This window comes from Galeopterus variegatus, unplaced genomic scaffold, assembly GCF_000696425.1.
Source record: "Galeopterus variegatus unplaced genomic scaffold, G_variegatus-3.0.2 Scaffold2002, whole genome shotgun sequence".
In the NCBI taxonomy this organism is placed as follows: Eukaryota; Metazoa; Chordata; class Mammalia; order Dermoptera; family Cynocephalidae; genus Galeopterus; species Galeopterus variegatus.
The window spans coordinates 170,058-183,776 of record NW_007728113.1 but is presented as its reverse complement, the minus strand read 5'-3'; the positions used below and the strand labels follow the sequence as shown (position 1 = coordinate 183,776).

The 13,719-nt window shown below is 56.3% G+C and overlaps 1 protein-coding gene across 1 annotated transcript in view; it reads left to right on the top strand.

Moving 5' to 3' along the window:
* The window catches only part of TIMM44 (translocase of inner mitochondrial membrane 44 homolog (yeast)), a 13,681-nt gene extending 445 nt beyond the window's left edge, over window positions 1-13,236 (top strand). The window contains exons 2-13 of the mRNA XM_008580020.1: window positions 1,881-1,976; window positions 4,542-4,712; window positions 5,595-5,675; window positions 6,433-6,582; window positions 6,666-6,805; window positions 7,080-7,165; window positions 7,798-7,890; window positions 7,977-8,101; window positions 9,520-9,570; window positions 11,499-11,588; window positions 12,343-12,453; window positions 12,651-13,236. Coding sequence (XP_008578242.1) covers window positions 1,881-1,976; window positions 4,542-4,712; window positions 5,595-5,675; window positions 6,433-6,582; window positions 6,666-6,805; window positions 7,080-7,165; window positions 7,798-7,890; window positions 7,977-8,101; window positions 9,520-9,570; window positions 11,499-11,588; window positions 12,343-12,453; window positions 12,651-12,770 — 1,314 coding nt within the window. The 3' untranslated portion in view covers window positions 12,771-13,236. The remainder of the gene's footprint in view (window positions 1-1,880; window positions 1,977-4,541; window positions 4,713-5,594; window positions 5,676-6,432; window positions 6,583-6,665; window positions 6,806-7,079; window positions 7,166-7,797; window positions 7,891-7,976; window positions 8,102-9,519; window positions 9,571-11,498; window positions 11,589-12,342; window positions 12,454-12,650) is intronic.
* The last annotated feature ends 483 nt before the right edge of the window (window positions 13,237-13,719 follow it).

The following is a 13,719-nucleotide window of genomic DNA, read 5'->3' as shown; positions in this document are numbered from 1 at the left end:
TGGCGGGTGACGCAATCGAGCCGCGCCGGGAGGAGGTCACACGGCATCTTCCGACATGGCGGCGGCGGCGCTGCGGGGTGGCCGGTGCCGCTGTCCGCGGGGGAGCGGGCGTGCCTGACTGGCGGGGTGGGTGGGGGGTTCCGGGCCTGCGGCCTCCAAGTCCCCCTTCTCCTCATGTCCTTGCCCCTGCGGCCCTCCCCTGGGCTCCGCGGGAGGCTTGGGGTCGGGTCTCTGGGTCAGCCGAGGCCGGGATCAGGGGCACGGAGCGAGGCCTGAGTGCGGGGACGGAGCGCACTGGGCTGGGGGCGGCGGTGCGCGGAGCCTGGCGGGCAACGGGTCATTCCTGATCAGACCTCACGTACACCGGGAGTGAATAAGTGGCCCGGGAGGTTGCGTCCGATGGAGAAAAAGTAGCCAGGGGAAGGCGAAACGTGACATTCGCAGCTCACCTTTAAGTGCCAGGTCCTCTACCGAGAACGTTTCCTGCGTTGCCTCTCCTGACGTTCAGTGTGGCAGTGCGGGGGGTCGTTCTCGCCCTGGCTGGGAGCTAGAGCTCTCGGGTCCATAGGGCGGAGGGAGTCAAGGCGTGTTCACCGCGCGCTCAGAAAATAGTACCTCTTATTGCTGCTGCTTGTCCATGTTTCATTAGATTAGGAACCGGAAACTCAAAGCCTGAGCAACCTGCCCGCAGTCCCAGAGCTAGTAGGTGATTGACCTGGTCCAAAGCCCGTGTCAGTCTGACTCAAGAGCCCAGCTGTTAAGGGGAAGGAAAATATCTCCTGGGAAGCTGAACGTCAGGAAAGAGGAGGTGTCTTTGACTCAGGACTGATTTTTTTTTTTTTTTCCTGGACTTCTTGTCTTTCTGAGTTAGTGTTTAGAAGGTAAATTTACACGTGTCTGGATTTGGGCACAAGAACATGGGGGACCCAACCTCATGTTTCCTCCTGATAAGAGATTTCTCTCCCAGCTTAGACAGCCATCCGCTTCTGTTTCACACGGTTACTGAAGCCAGTCGTTCTGGGAGCAATGGGTGTTAGCATACAGAGAAGTAAAACAAGTTATTTCACTTCCAAGAGTTATCCTTGAGTAACTATAGGAGATAGTGATACCTGTATAAGTTTGGGTTGTTGCTTAGAGTTCCCAGAACGGGCAGGGAACAGGGAGAGGAAAGAGTGCGGAAATGTGGAAATGGCAGAGTGGTTCTCTTGGGTCATCTGACGTCCACGCGCCAGGCTCTGTGCTAGGTGCTGGGGTACAGAGTTGACCGGGAGCTGCACGGAGCTTAAAGTTCATCATTTGGTAGAAGAAGAAAGTGTCTTTCTCATGCAGTTAGCTTGGGTTTTTCCCAGAGTGACATCCCTAAATCACTCTGCTTGCAGCCCAGCCCTTGTCCAGGACATTGTAGGTTTATTCCAGGGTTGTCCCTGGGACAGTAAGTTATCCGTGTTTGTCTCTGAAAGTCCTCGTCTCTAGTCCTTGGAGGCTGGAAGAAGTGGGGTGAGCTGACGAGGTAACACTGCTTGCCACCAGCATCGAGGCTTAGCATGCCCACTTTCAGATTAAGGGATTAAATTGTACAGATATATTTAGCTTTCTAAATGCCCCCATAGCTTGGCATTTCCTGGGACCCATTTGTTTTCCCTCAGTTTCAGATGCAGGAGCTAGATATAGGCCGTGGAGGTACAGACACAGCATTTTCTCTTTCTGTCAGATTCCACTGGCTTCTCAGACTTTGGAAAGATTGTGGAGAGGCTAGTGCACAGCAGATATATGATAAAAATAAGCGAATGAGTCACAGGCAACCCCTGCTTTTTGTGTGCGGCCTGCTTATACCTCAGTCGCCCCTTGTTTGAATGGATTTTTCTCTTTTCTCCAATTAGAGATGCCTCGGTGGTGGAGTCCAGTTTCTTACCAGCCACAACCTACCCCATGGTTCAATTTATCAGATACGCTGGCCAGGTGGAGAGCTGCCACTGGTGAGTGACTCGGGACACTCAGACAAGCATACTTAGGGGAGGTCTGAAAAGTCAGACTTGGTTGGCAGGAGAGATGGTGGGGGCTGTGGGGGTTGCTCATACTGCCAGTGGCAGGCCTTTCATGTCCAGGGCCTTTGGAGTTACATGGCCCAGTGTGCCTGGTCTTCTCAGTTTCCAAGGCAGCTCTCGACCAGCCTCTTGCCCTGTGTTGTTAGTGATTGGGTGCTCTGATCTCAGAGTGGCTCACTCTGTCAGCTCTAACGGCTAGAAAAGACACCCTCATATTGAGCTGAATCCTGCGTCCTTGTGGCTTCTGCCTGTGGATCCCTCCCCAAGCCTGGCTGTTCCCTCTTTTGAGAGATAGCCCTTTCAGTATTGGAACAGAGTCACATGCCCTGGGCCTCAGTTTCTCCTGGTCACGTCTCTTCAACCATGCTTCTGTTGGCATCTCACCACCGTGGGGAGAGAAGCCCAAAACTGACACCCTTCCCCAAACCTGCATTTTTAGGTAGCCCCACCCGCATCCCTCCCTTCCCTTCCTGCACCCAGAGCCTGGGCTCAGATGCCTCCTTGGAGGCAGCTCATTAAGCTCCCTGATCCTGTCCTGGGGCCATCGTGGGTATGGGACAGGCCCTGTGACTCTTTGTCTTAGTTGTCTAGTTCCACACACCCACAGTTTTCAGCCCCAAAGTGTGTGGTGCTGCTGCAGCAAATTGGCGTAATCCTCAGAGGTCTTACAACCTGGGCTTCTCCCAGAAAAAAGGGTGGCATATGAATGGGACCACAGCCTGCTGGCAGGAGGCCTGGCCACCCCCCATCCCCTTCTGTGGAGCAGCACCAGCCGGGGTGCGGCTTTCCCTTGCGGCTTGATGGGGCCATGGAGGTGGTTGCCCTGGCACTAGGAAAATGACACCTCCCCCCACAGCCAGCCACTGCAGTATACCCAACATGCCCGTGGAAGTGTTGACCACATGGGGCTGACTCCCTAACAATTGTTTTTGAGCTGTTTCTCTTCTTTTTGAGCCCACTATGTTCAGTTACACATGTGGCAAAACAGAGATTTAAACCTAACTTGGTCAGACCCCACAGCCCCTATCTCTGAGCAGTGTCCAGCATTAGCTCTTGTATCTGGAGCTGAACCTCAGGCTCTCTCCCGACCTCCCTAGGGGCTTCCTCTGAGTGTGTTGGGTTTTCCCAAGGGTGGGAACCCTGTGCTTGTGTTCTCTGTGACTGTCACCTTGTAGGCTGAGAGAGGGAGGTCTGCCAGTCCCCAGACCCTTGGGTGACATGAGTTCCAGCTGGGTACCTGGGAGTGGCTTCAGTTCACCAGGAGGGGCTGGGAGGAGCCCAGAAGCCCGGGGAATAATGCCCTTTGCCGGGTCCTTTGGGATCAGGAGCCACAGGTCTTTTCTGTTCTAGTCCTAGGATAAGGGCATATTAGGAGGTTGACTTTTGCCTTGGGTTAATGTAAGCATGTTTGAATCCCCATGAAGACTCTGAACTGACATTGTTTCTTGTCTTCTATTGGAAAAGGAGCCGGGCATTTTGCTTTGCTTTTAATAGACTATCTTTTAAGAGTAGTTTTGAGCTTACGGAAACATTGAACAAAAAGTACAGACTTGTTGTCTGTATCCTGATACCTCCTCTCCCCTGTCTGGGCACACAGTTTCCCGTTACTAACATCTTGCTTTGGGAGAAACATTTGTTACAATCAGTGAGCCGGTATTGATACATTATTATTATTTCTTTTTAATTTACTGTTTTGGCAGCTGGCCAGTGTGGGGATCCAAACCCTTGACCTTGGTGTTACAAGGCTTCTGATACATTATTATTAACTGAAATCCATAGTGTACCTTCAGGTTCATTCTTGATGTTGTATACTCTATGGATTTTGACAAATGTCTAATGTCATGTGTCTACCGAATGGTATATAGAATAGTTTCACTGCCCAAAAAATTCCTGAACTCTGCCCGTTCATCCCTCCTGAACCCCTGGCAACTTCTGATCCTTCTACTGTCTCCGTAGTTTTGCCTGTTTCAGGATGTCACAGAGTTGGAATCATGTAAAGTATGTAGCCTTTCTAGGTTGGCTTCTTTCACTTAACAGTATACATTTAAGGTTCCTGTGTCTTTCCATGGCTTGAGAGCTCATTTCTTTTTGTGGCTGAATAATATCACATTGCCTGGATTCACCATGGTTTGTCACTTGGTGTCTCTTTAATTTGCCTTTTTAAAAATTATTATTATTATTATTATTATTATTATTATTATTATTATTATTATTATTATTATTATTATAAAAGAGAGACACTGGCCAGTTAGCTCAGTTGGTTAGAGAGTGGTGCTGATAACACCAAGGTCCAGGGTTCCATCCCTGTACCAGCCAGCAGCCAAATAATAATAATAATAAATAAAATAAAAGACGTAGCTGTTCATTGTTAAAATGATATCAACCAAAATGTGAAAATTAAAAAGAAAATCCTTACAGTCCCTGCGTGGTAACCAGACATGGCAGTGGATGTTCTCGCAGTCTGTTCTCTAATTTTTCCTTTTACATTCTTTCTAGTCCAAATTGTATTCTTCTGGAAACAGAAAAGGCTTTCTGTCTGGCTTGCTAGATAATATCAAACAAGAATTAGCCAAAAACAAAGAAATGAAAGAAAGTATAAAAAAATTTCGAGACGAGGCCAAGAAGCTGGAAGAGTCGGATGCGCTCCAGGAAGCCAGAAGGAAATACGTGAGTCCCTTTGCTCCCAGCTGACAGACACGCTTGTTTCCAGGGCCAGGAACAACGTGAGGACCTGCGGGTGAGAGGGGGCTGGCTTGGGAGAAGGTGAGGTGGCCGCACGACTGAGAGGGAGCCGAGGAGATGGGAGGGTGCCCAGGCTGGCTGGTAAGGGGATCTAACCCTTGATCTTGGTGTTACGACACCACGCTCTAACCAGCCGAGCTAACCGGCCAGCCCAGCATCCTTTATTTGTAAGGCCCCTGCCAGGCAGGTGCAGCATGTCCCCATCTTACTGGTTGGTGGCTAAGATGTGGCACTTGTCCCAGATCCCTCGGTTTTTGTTCCCTTGGCCCCTGCCATGCCATGGGTATCCTCAGATTACTCACTTGGATGGAGATAGTCATTCCAACCCAGTGGAAGACGGCCCTTCCTTGTCATTAAGGAGGGGGTCGTTTGGGGGCAGAGCAGGCTGAGTTTGGGGTGGGGTGGCTGGAGTGGGGGACATAAGACCGAGCTGCAGCAGCTGGAAGGTGGGGGCGGGGGGTGGAAAGAGGCCAGGACCACGCTGAGAGCAGCGTCCACTGAGATGTGGAGCTGATGAGCAGACGGGCAAGACGACAGAGACTCAGGGCCAGGGCGCCTGCGCTCGGGAGGTGGCTGCCAAGTGGGGCCTGAGTCTGTAGCTTTCTCCCCAAGGCCCCGCAGCTGCCAAAACCCGCCATCCAGGCCATGTGGGCCTTGGGGGTGGTTCTGAGGACAGCTGAGGCAGGCAGGCATGGTGGGGCTCTGGGGAGGACAGGGCTGCTCAGAGTGTGCTTCTTGGGACTGTTGGTTATATGACAAGTGTCACTGCTGCCACGGCACAACAAGAAACAGTATTTTCTACCTTAGAAAACCATCGAATCGGAAACTGTGCGGACCAGTGAAGTGATAAAGAAGAAACTTGGGGAGCTAACTGGGACGGTGAAGGAGGTAATGGGAGGACGCCGGCCCAGGGCCACCACAGGCTTTTGGCTCCACTCCCAGGAGGGTGTCGGAACGGGTGGGATGATTGGGCATAGGTGGGAGTGAGGGCAGGGCTCACCTATTGGGTGGGGGCTGGGGACACCCTTTGGGAGGCTTCAGGAGGAAGGAGTGAAGTCAGACTGTGACAGTTGGCCTTTTAAGTTAGGAGCATCACACGCTTCTCGCTTGGATGGGAGGATTCAATGAGGAGTTTATTTCTCTGCCTAGAACTAGAAAGGCCGGGGACATGTTCGCCCCCAGGTGAGGGTGGAGGTGGGAGTAAGACCCTCCTCGAGGGTGTGGTGGCCTTTCTTTCTGTTGCCTCTGTTCTGTTCCTTTCTGCTGTCCAGGGCAGGAGAGGGGCAGGGCTGTGTGCAGTTCTGAGCCTGGAGGCTGGCCCTGGGTGGGGCACACCTCCCTGGACTGCCGCTCCCTTGGAATCTGTGTTGCTGAGTCCCCAGAGGACTCCTGCCCATTTTGGGGAAAGGCCAGTTGACCCTGCATCTAGCTCAGAGCCCCAGGGTCTAGCACCCCAGAAAACTTGTACGCAGCATTCCCGAGAGTGCACACCTGCGTCGCAGGGTTCCTGGAGCCACCTGAGTTCAGAAGGCCCCTGCCGGCCCTGGGGAGGACGGTCTGGCCTCAGCTCCAGGGGGACTGATTCCTTCAGGCCCTGAGGGCTGCTGTGCGACCACCTCCTCTGTCTGTCTGCCTGCCTCAGTAGAGTCTTGACGAAGTCAGTAAAAGTGACCTCGGCCGGAAAATCAAGGAAGGCATGGAAGAAGCCGCCAAGACAGCCAAGCAGTCGGCCGAGTCAGTGTCCAAGGGCGGGGAGAAGCTGGGCAGGACCGCAGCCTTCAAAGCCCTCTCCCAGGTGAGCCGTGGCCCAGTCCAGGGTGCACAGCCTGGGGCGGCTCAGCCGGGCACCCACACCAGGCCTGCTGTGCCTTCCTGCAGGGGGTGGAGACCGTGAAGAAGGAAATTGACGAGAGTGTCCTGGGGCAGACCGGGCCCTACCGCAGACCCGAGAGACTCAGGAAGAGGACGGAGTTTGCTGGAGAGAAATTCAAGGAAGAGAAAGTGTTTGAGCCTAACGAGTAGGTTCCAGCCCACCCGCCCCCTTCTTAGCACCTATGCTGAGGCCTGTTTTCAGGGGCCCACAAAAGATTCTTGCCCAAGGTCGTTTCTCGTGTTTGCTTTTCACTCGGGGTTCCCGGCTCCCTGGAGGGAATTGGGTGGTGGGCGTGAGAAGGTAGTTGTCAAGAGTTGAGAGACGAGGATGGGGTCATTGCAGGCCCTGGGCTTGGGGTCCTCTGCTGTCCCCGCTCCCACCCCTCCCTGCTCACGCCAGCCGCCCGCGATCTTCCCCAGGGAGGCCCTGGGGGTCGTGCTGCACAAGGACTCCAAGTGGTACCAGCAATGGAAAGACTTCAAGGAAAACAACGTGGTGTTTAATCGTGAGTGTCGCTGTCTGCGAGGGCTCTCGCCACCCGTGTGCCGGACAGTCGGCTGACTGTAGGGCGATGGCAGCTGACACGGACTGGGCACAAGACAGATCCCCGTTTTGCAGAGGAGGAGACATGAGTTAGGGCTGGTCACCTCCTCGTGGTCCCTTGATCCTGTGGCTGTAGATTCTGCCATGATCGCTCCTCATAAGAACAGTCGGGACACCAGGAACCCTGATGCTGAGGAGGCTGCAGCCAGCTCTGGGCTCGTGGCAGGCATGGGGTTTCCCAGGTGCTGATGAGGAGAGCCGTCCTGCCGCATGCCCTGTCCCTTGTCCCGTGAGGACCACTAGAGGCCTGTGTTTCCTTTGTAGTGGAAGCAACGGCCAGCGGGGGTGGCCACATAATTTACCCAGCCCCTCTAGGGCCACGGCTGAGGGGTCCCTGGAACCTCACCAGGTAGGTCGGCAGGCAGCGGTCCCCATGCACAGTGAGGAAGCAGGCCCAGAGAGGTCCCCTCTTTGACCAGACCTGCATCCAGGGTCTCGCAGGGGCCATAGGGAGCCTCTGACAGTAAGGGCTTGTGGAAGTAGGGGTGTCTTCCCAAAAGGGGCCCCTCCAGCCCCTGTCCCCATCCTCTGCAGGATTCTTTGAGATGAAGATGAAGTATGATGAAAGTGACAACGCGCTCATCCGGGCATCCCGAGCCCTGACAGACAAGGTCACTGACTTGCTGGGTGAGTGAGTTGGCCCAGGACAGTCCAGGCCGGCAGCAGGGAGGGGTCCTGGGCCCTCCACCCACTCCTGGCTCCGCTGCCCACAGGGGGCCTGTTCTCGAAGACAGAAATGTCGGAGGTGCTCACGGAGATCCTCCGAGTAGACCCGGCCTTCGACAAGGACCGGTTTCTGCAGCAGTGCGAGAACGACATCATCCCCAACGTTCTGGAGGTGGGCGCCGAGCCCCTCCTCCGCCCCCTCCCCGCTGGCACCCTGGGTCCAAGTCCCCGCGGCATTGGCCACGGAGGCTGTTTCCTGAGCAGACACGTTGCTCCCAGGCTCCTGCCTGGCTGCAGCTGTCCTGTGGCCTGTGCCCGTGCCCTGCCCAGGCTTCAGAGACCTGACCACACCCAACACCCCAGCCCGAAGGCATCAGAGGGTCCCAGCGATGGTGGCTCTCTGGTTGAGGGTCTTGCCTCCCCACTATGGGGTGTGACTGCTCTAGGGCGTGGTTTCTCTTCCTCCTCATGGTCAGGCAGCAGCTCCTGCCTCCTGGTCACCCCCTGACGCCTCCTTGCGTCCCTCACACTCCCCACCTGAAGCTGTTTCCTCAAGGGTGCCAGAGCCCAGGTGTTTGTCTGCAAGGTGCCAGGAAACTTTCAGGTGTGAGGGAGAAGCAGTGGCCGCCCTGGGCCAGCATGGGGGTCCTGTCTACACTCAGGCTGACTGAGGGGGCCTGGGCCAGACCCACAGGGGACAGGGTTTTCCTTGGGGGCACTGTCTCTGACAGTCCCCAAATCCATTTTCTTGTCCTCTCGATTATCCATGCCTTTGGTTTGTAAATGAGGAGGGGTGTCTTGCGCAAGGTCATGCCGCAGCCCACCCTCCACGAGGCCCTTCCCTGCTGCGTCTCTGCCTGTCTGTAGCCCGGGCACATGGCAGGAGCCTGGCCATCCTCCACCCGGGTCAGGCCAGACCTTTGGGAAGCTCTGAGTGGGACCACAGGAAGCCCCTCCACCCCTGTGCCCTCCTCCTACTTCCTGGGTCCTTCACGGCACTCTGGGCACGGCTGGGAGGAGGCAGGAGTGGCAAGTCCCCCGAGCAGCAGCCGGAACACTGGCGGTCTCTCCTGGGGTGTCATGTCCTCCAGGTCCCCATGCTGCAAACCGCTCTCTCTGCAGCACCCCCTGCCCTCCTGCTGTCCAACTGCTCCTGGGCGTGGCTGTCCGAAGCTCTGTCCCCAGGGAGGCAGAGGGCCTGGGCTCCCAGGGCAGCTCCTCATCTCCTTGGCTCACGTTCCTGGCAGGGCTGAGAGTGGGCACACAGCCACCTTCCTCTCCTTCCAGCAGGCCCCAGGGGACCCACTGCAGGGCACGCCTGGAGTCTCCTGGCCTTCCCTCTACCAGCACCCGGAAGGCCAGGGCCAGACACACACATGAGCAGGACCTGTGCTCCCACACCCAGGGAGGGGGCACCCAGTGTGGCAGCCTGACCCCAGCCTCCCCCTTCCCTCCCCAGACTCAAGCCCACCCACAGGCTGCGGCTGGGGTCTTGGAGGAAAGGCCCTCACAGGAGAATGTTCTCCAGAGTCCTCCTGCTGCCTCAAAAGCTCACCCTCATTATCAGGCTCATTTTTGTTCTCTTTTTAGGCCATGATTTCTGGGGAGCTCGACATTCTCAAAGACTGGTGCTATGAAGCTGTGAGTAGTTGAGTATTTTCTCTCTTTTTTTTTTTTTTGGAGTCCTAAAAAAGTCACGGCATGGAAGAGGGACCTGCTTGGATGGTTTGGTTAGGGAGGGGTGTGACAGGACCCGTGCTTCCGGTCAGAGAGGGGTCCTCGTGTCTGACCCAGATCCCGTCTGCTCCTCAGCATGTGGCGTGTTTGCACCCACAGGCTGGGCACTGCGTCATCTGCCAGTCCTCGGCTTCCGGACTGTAAACTCCTCAGTCAGGGATCACCCCTCCCTTGGTGCCTAAAGGGTGGCCTGGAGCATTCTTCCTGCCAGGATAGCACCAAACTGCCAATTTGCTGAGCATTTTTTATAATCCCAGAGATGTGATTGGAGCCATTGAATAAGATGAGATTTTCAGGGTGGCCTGTTGCTCATGTCTCAGTGCCCTGTTTCAGGTGGCCATGACTGATGGAAAGGTGGCCTTGGGTACGGGGGTGGCCTTGGGTACGGGCTGGGGCCCCGGGGTTGGGGGGGTGCACGTGTGACTGTGGGTGCTGGGGAGCGAGACCCGGCTCACCCCCCTTCCCAGGGCCCACCTCACAGGGGTCGTGAGGGTAAAACATGGACACAGAAGTGGCTCCAGGACACTCACAGTGCTCGACAGATCCATTAGCTGTTCTCATTTCAAGATCCCGAAACACACATCAAAACAAAACGGCAATAGGCTTCCCGCGCGGGGAGGAGCAGAGTCCTCACGAGGCCCTGGCTGTTTCCCGGAGTCCAGGCTCGGTCCTGGGGCCACCTCGTGCACTGGGGTGTGTGCAGACAGGTCCGGCGTTCCCGGGAGCACACGCTGTCTGCCCCATTCCTGGCAGCCTCTCTGTCCCCACGGGGCTCCAGGCTCCCGTCTCGGGCCACCTGACGTCACCCTGCCCCACCGCCTGCCCTACGTCTTCATATATTTTTGTATTATGTCCAGCTTATCAGTATTAAGCAATTCAGTCTTTTCTGGCTAATTCTATTCTGCACCCAGCTCACAAACAACTTGCAAGAAGCAGAGGAGATGTCAGATTTTCTTTTTAAGCACTCCTCTGAACGGTGACTAATCCGGCAGGCATTTTGAGAGGTTTTCTTGTTTTGTTTTTTCTTTTGTAACTCTGGAACCATTAAACCATGGCTGATTATCTTTGCTAAAGAGTTGCTGGTGCCCGTGGAAACACAGCTGAAGTTCCAGCCATTTCCACCAAGGTGTTTTTTAAATGTCATCTGTAAGAAACCCAGCAAGTCGGGTTGGCACCGTTATTTTTTCCTCTGAGCGAATCAGTCATTTCCATAAAAAGCAGATGCTACTGAACCTTTTCCATCATAGCTGCCTGCCAAGCCCAGAGAACCCTCAAGTGAAGATTTCACTGGCCACATGTGTCTTGAGGGCTGTACCCTGTGCCTGGGTGGGGTGGGTCAGTGAGACTGGGCAGCCCCGGGCAGTTAAGTTTCAGAGTAGCCGCAGGGTTAGGAAAAATCCTAGAAAAGGTGTTTGGTTCTAGGCCAAGATTCAGAGTGGGGTAACCACGGGAATGTTAAAGACCAGCCAGAGACCCTCTGAGTTACCCCTGAAAGTATATTTTATTTTATTTTTCTGTGGATGGCCAGTATGGGGATCTGAACCCTTGACATTTGGGAGTTTATCTGAGATCGTATCCCAGGAGAACTACCCCTTCGCTGATTAGTGCTGTTTTCATGGGGTAGTCTTGACACAGTGTTCCCATAATGTGGGAAGCATGCAATTCAGACCAGCAAGCAGGTGGCACCCGCCATTCACTTGGACCTGAGCTCCTGGCCTTCGCCACTCCTGGTGGCAGGACCCCCAAGCACCAGGCTGTGTGGGCCTTGGCTCCATGGGGTGTGGCCTTCCCTTGGTGGCTGTCCACACAGGCATGTTGGCCTCTCGTTGCAGACCTACAGCCAGCTGGCCCACCCGATCCAGCAGGCCAAGGCTGTGGGCCTCCAGTTCCACTCCCGCATCCTCGACATTGACAACGTTGACGTAAGTGCCTCTGGCCAGAAGCTGGGTGGACCCCACAGGGTGGGCAGTTTGGCCCAGATGAGGCCCAGGAGATGGCCTCACCAGGGGTGAGGGACATTGTGCCCATCACGTTTGCCTGTCAGTAGGGAGGAGTGAGCTTCTGGCTCTGGAGTTCCAGCTCAGGCAGGCACTTAGATTAAACAACCTGAAGGAGGGTCCCTTCCTGCACAAAGCTTCCATAGTCCTGTGGAGGGAATGTTCTTAGGCAAGTGGTGGGCACTGCCCCGATCTCGGATTCCTGTGGGTCCTCGTAGACCCTTTGCTGGGAAAGGAAAGGGTTTGGTCACACCAGTGTGGGCCCCGGATGGGTGGCCATGCCACTGTCCCCCAGGTTTCTTCTCCATGGGGAGCTGCAGGGTATGCCATATATGGCTCCCTCTCTCCTCCACCTGCACTGACCCCCAGCAGGCTCAGACTCAGTCTCACAATTCAGGGCTTGAACTTGTCTGTGGGCGGGAGGGTCTCATGTGACATCCCCCTCCGGAAGTGGGCTGGCAGTGGGCCCTGGGCCTGGCCTGAGGTGCAGAGCCCAAGGCCCGAGAGCTGCAGTCAGAAGGAAGCAGACAGTGCTGAACAGGGCCCAGGGGAGGGGACAAGGCGCCCGGGCCTCCTCGCAGCAGGGTCCCTGGCACAGGGGTTCCCTCCTCTAGGAGAGCAGCAGGGAGGGGGGGCTGGCCATTGTCTGAGGCCCCCAACCCTTTGGGCTTCTCCGCAGCTGGCCATGGGTAAGATGATGGAGCAGGGGCCGGTGCTGATCGTCACCTTCCAGGCCCAGCTGGTGATGGTGGTCAAGAACCCCAAAGGCGAGGTGGTTGAGGGCGATCCGGTGAGTGAAGGGATGGGGCTGGGGCCTGTGGCCATCTGGCACCAAGGCCAGAGAAGCAACAGACCTGTGTGGTTTTACCAAGCCCGAGCAGCCCAAGTGGGAGGCCCTGTCCCAGCCTCTGTCCCAAGCCCTGGGGAGTGAGCGGCATTCCTGGTGGCGCCTGTCTCTTAGCAGCCCCTGACCTCTGGTCTTTGTAGGACAAGGTGCTGCGCATGCTGTACGTGTGGGCGCTCTGCCGAGACCAGGATGAGCTCAACCCCTACGCGGCCTGGCGGCTCCTGGACATCTCTGCCTCCAGCACAGAGCAGATCCTTTGAGCGCAGCAGCCACAACAGGAGCTCCAGGGCTGAATCACGCGGTGGACGCGCAGGGGCAGCACCTGCGGCAACTCTAGACCTCTGGGGACAAGACTGTGTGCCCTGCCCCGAGCTCTGCCAGGGCAGCTGCAAAACCAGCTGGACAGGGAAGGGCTGGCTGCTGAGGGTCCCTGGCGGCTGGAGACGCTCCCAGTGCTGGCCCTTGCACCATCCCTTTGCCACTTGGGCTGCTGCTGGGCTAGTGGCTGGTCAGGGACACACAGGCCACACAATGCAAAGAGGCCCTCGGGCCCAGGGACTCCCCCCAGGGGCAGGATAGTGGGGCCTGGGCCTTGCTGCTCAGAGAGGCCCACTGGCTATGCCAAGCCAGGCCATTTTAGGTCTTTTTTATTTTAACAGTGCTCTTATTTCCTGTACGTAAGCCTGAGATTTGAAAATAATAAAACACCAAAGTGCAGAAGAGCAGCTTGATGGTCCAAGGTGTCTGTCTCTTGAGTGGGGGACAGGGGTGGGAGCGGGCCAGCGGTCATGGAGAGGTGTTCAAGGTCATGAAGGAACGGCATGCGCTCCCAGAGGGCTCAGGACCCCGCCCCCGGGGGTTGGAGAGACCAGTGACAAAAATTCCTGCAGTGACCTGCCTGGGATCTCTGAGGGTTGGGGTCCCCAGGGCCGGGGGAGCTTGGGCGCCCATGAATGATGGTTGGGGACATTGGAACCCCCCCAACAGGAAGTCTGGGTGAGGTCTGTCGAGGAGGAGTTTGGGGTGCAGGGACTGAGGTCAGGCTGGGGATGTCCGAGGTGCTTGTGGGGGTGGAAATGGCAGCTGCCCACGCCCCTGAGGTTCTCGGCGCTCGCGGGGCTCCGGCGACAGGAGCTCTGTCCTCCCGCAGGAGGGGCGGGGTCGCGGGCCCGCGCGCCGCTCCCCGCGCAGCCTCCGCCCCCCGGCCCC